The sequence below is a fragment of the Notothenia coriiceps genome, unplaced genomic scaffold (assembly GCF_000735185.1).
Source record: "Notothenia coriiceps isolate Sejong01 unplaced genomic scaffold, NC01 NC01_scaffold00033069, whole genome shotgun sequence".
Classification (NCBI taxonomy): domain Eukaryota; kingdom Metazoa; phylum Chordata; class Actinopteri; order Perciformes; family Nototheniidae; genus Notothenia; species Notothenia coriiceps.
This window is the reverse complement of record NW_011365770.1, coordinates 1-2395: the sequence shown is the minus strand read 5'-3', so window position 1 is coordinate 2395 and position 2395 is coordinate 1. Positions and strand designations below refer to the sequence as shown.

General features: G+C 43.1%; 1 protein-coding gene across 1 annotated transcript in view; it reads left to right on the top strand.

Annotated features, from left to right (window-relative positions):
* The window catches only part of LOC104961297 (uncharacterized), a gene marked incomplete at its 3' end in the record, with an annotated part of 6201 nt that extends 4127 nt beyond the window's left edge, over positions 1–2074 (top strand). Inside the window, exons 2-4 of the mRNA XM_010789565.1 lie at positions 1079–1112; positions 1501–1581; positions 1916–2074. Coding sequence (XP_010787867.1) covers positions 1079–1112; positions 1501–1581; positions 1916–2074 — 274 coding nt within the window. The remainder of the gene's footprint in view (positions 1–1078; positions 1113–1500; positions 1582–1915) is intronic.
* Between the last annotated feature and the right edge of the window lie 321 nt (positions 2075–2395).

The window sequence follows — 2395 nt, the reverse complement described above, 5'->3', positions numbered from 1 at the left end:
CAGCTTAGCGAATCAGTGCATGAGAAGCGTCTACCGGACAGTCAGCGGGGAGCGTAACACAATGACATTTAACAACAAGCCGTGCAGTCCCAAAGAGCTGCTAGCTCCCAGTACCTCCCGTTCGTCCTGCTCCCTGTTCGTCATTTTTCAATAGGACGAGAGTGAAAATGTGAAGAAAAACGCTATTTGGTTGTTTGTTCATATTCACCGGAAGTCTGTTCTTCTTCTCTGTCTTCCGGGTTTTCCGGTTGTTGCTCCTTTTGAATGAAGAATACAACAGTACCGCCGCCTGCTGGTAAGGAGAGTTATTGCCACTCACCGGCATGCAGCAGTTCATACGTGCCTCGGCTCCGATTGGCGGTGTGTTCAAGTGCGCGAAGTCGGCAAATACGCAGGAGAGTCCGGCGACGCAACAGGTGACTGGCCGGTGTATCTGGGCCTTAAGACAAATCAAGAATGAAAGTTACGGCCCCTACACACGGCGGCGTGCGTTGAAGCTTGTCGGCGGGCATGTCTGACACTCGACCAACAACCAATCACATGAATCTCCTGCCCCGGACACACAAGCAGCGGTTTGATTGGCTAGAGCTTGTACTGGCATATGATTCGATTGGCTGACGCTTCCGTCGAAGCTTCAAAAGTTGAACATTGCTCTACTTTTGACGCTTTGCTCCCACAATGCAGTTCGGAGAAGCGTGACGTCACCCCAGTCAAAGTGAATGGGCAGAAGTGTTTAAGCTTCAACGCACGCCGCCGTGTGTAGGGGCCGTTACAGTGATGTGTAAGAAATGAATCATTATTGTACTTGATAAGAAAGCTTATTAAACGGACCGTTGCTCCTTTCACTCCAAAGAAAATGAACCTTAAAGTTACGTTTTATTCATTTGTTATCGACACTGGTTACATCACCTGCAATGCATTCATGTCTGCACTAAAATACAAACAGTTCACATATTAGTGGATTCACCCCCATTCAACGGACATGTTTGTCTTCACTATGATGAAATGCAAACACCCACACACACACAGTCATGCTGTCCTCCTCATTGTTTGTCTTTCCTGTGTGTGTGTGTTACAGGAAACACCACCTGGATCCCAGCAATAACTACAAGGTGAGAAACATGCAGCACACCCGTCTGATTCATGAATCTGAACGCGTCAAAGAAGTCGACTCAGAGCCTGTATTTGATCTATGTTTAATCAAGATTGAAAGGTTTCTTGAAAATGAGGCAGGTTGTTTTAAAGTATTCTTTTTGATAAACACAGCAAGAAGAAATCTTAACCTCCTCCAGTCGAAATATATATTTTCTTACAAGAACTGTGATCACATGCGATTTAAGGATTTAAGGATTTAAGGGACCAAAATCTTATTCAAAAGTACAATTTCAACTAATACTGACATGTTTTTGGAATCAAATCAAAGTGAGAGGATTTCCTTCATCTTTTATTCTCCATTGGGCGTGTTATTCATTTGTTTCTATTATACCTGTGTGTGTTCAGGTGGAAAAAGAGGAGGTGGAGGCTCTGCTTCCCAAAGGAGCTTCTGAACTGACCAGACAACAAATCCGCTACCTGCTGCAGGTCAGTTTTTAACATGCAACGTAATAAAATCTAAGTATAGCACACTTCCCCATCGAACAGAATATATCATACTGTCATGAAACACATGGATATATCTGCAATGGTTGGTTTACTTGTGTGTGTGTGTGTGTGTGTGTGTGTGTGTGTGTGTGTGTGTGTGTGTGTGTGTGTGTGTGTGTGTGTGTGTGTGTGTGTGTGTGTGTGTGTGTGTGTGTGCCTGTGTGTGAGAGAGAGAGAGATGTGTGTGTGTGTGTGTGTGTGTGTGTGTGTGTGTGTGTGTGTGTGTGTGTGTGTGTGTGTGTGTGTGTGTGTGTGTGTGTGTGTGTGTGTGTAGACTCGTCTCACTGCAGATAAGAGCATGCGTCTGCTGCTCTCCACCTTCAGCAGTCTGAGAGAGGAGCTGCTCCACATGAGAGAGGACATGATGGTAAGAAGTGAAGCATTTCATTCAGGTGATGAAACTCCTCCCTTAGTTCAGATCTCCATGGAGACAGTGGGAAAACACAAAGGTGTCAGCAGCATCACAACAATGAGGTCATGGGATCTGCTCGCCAAACATGAATGACATAATGGTTGACACAACCTCAAAGAAATACCAACAAGACAAGACTTAAGAAATTATAGTATAGTGAAAAAAACTTATTTCTGCTGTTCAGTTTTAGGGGAATGAATGTACTGTGTAAATGTAAAAAAAAAACTCCTATATGTGCAAAGTATCTTATTAAATACATTCTTATTAAATAAATTCTTATTAAATACATTCCTAAAAAGTAAGTTATAACTATAGCTTTCAAAAAATTAATCAAAGGAAACA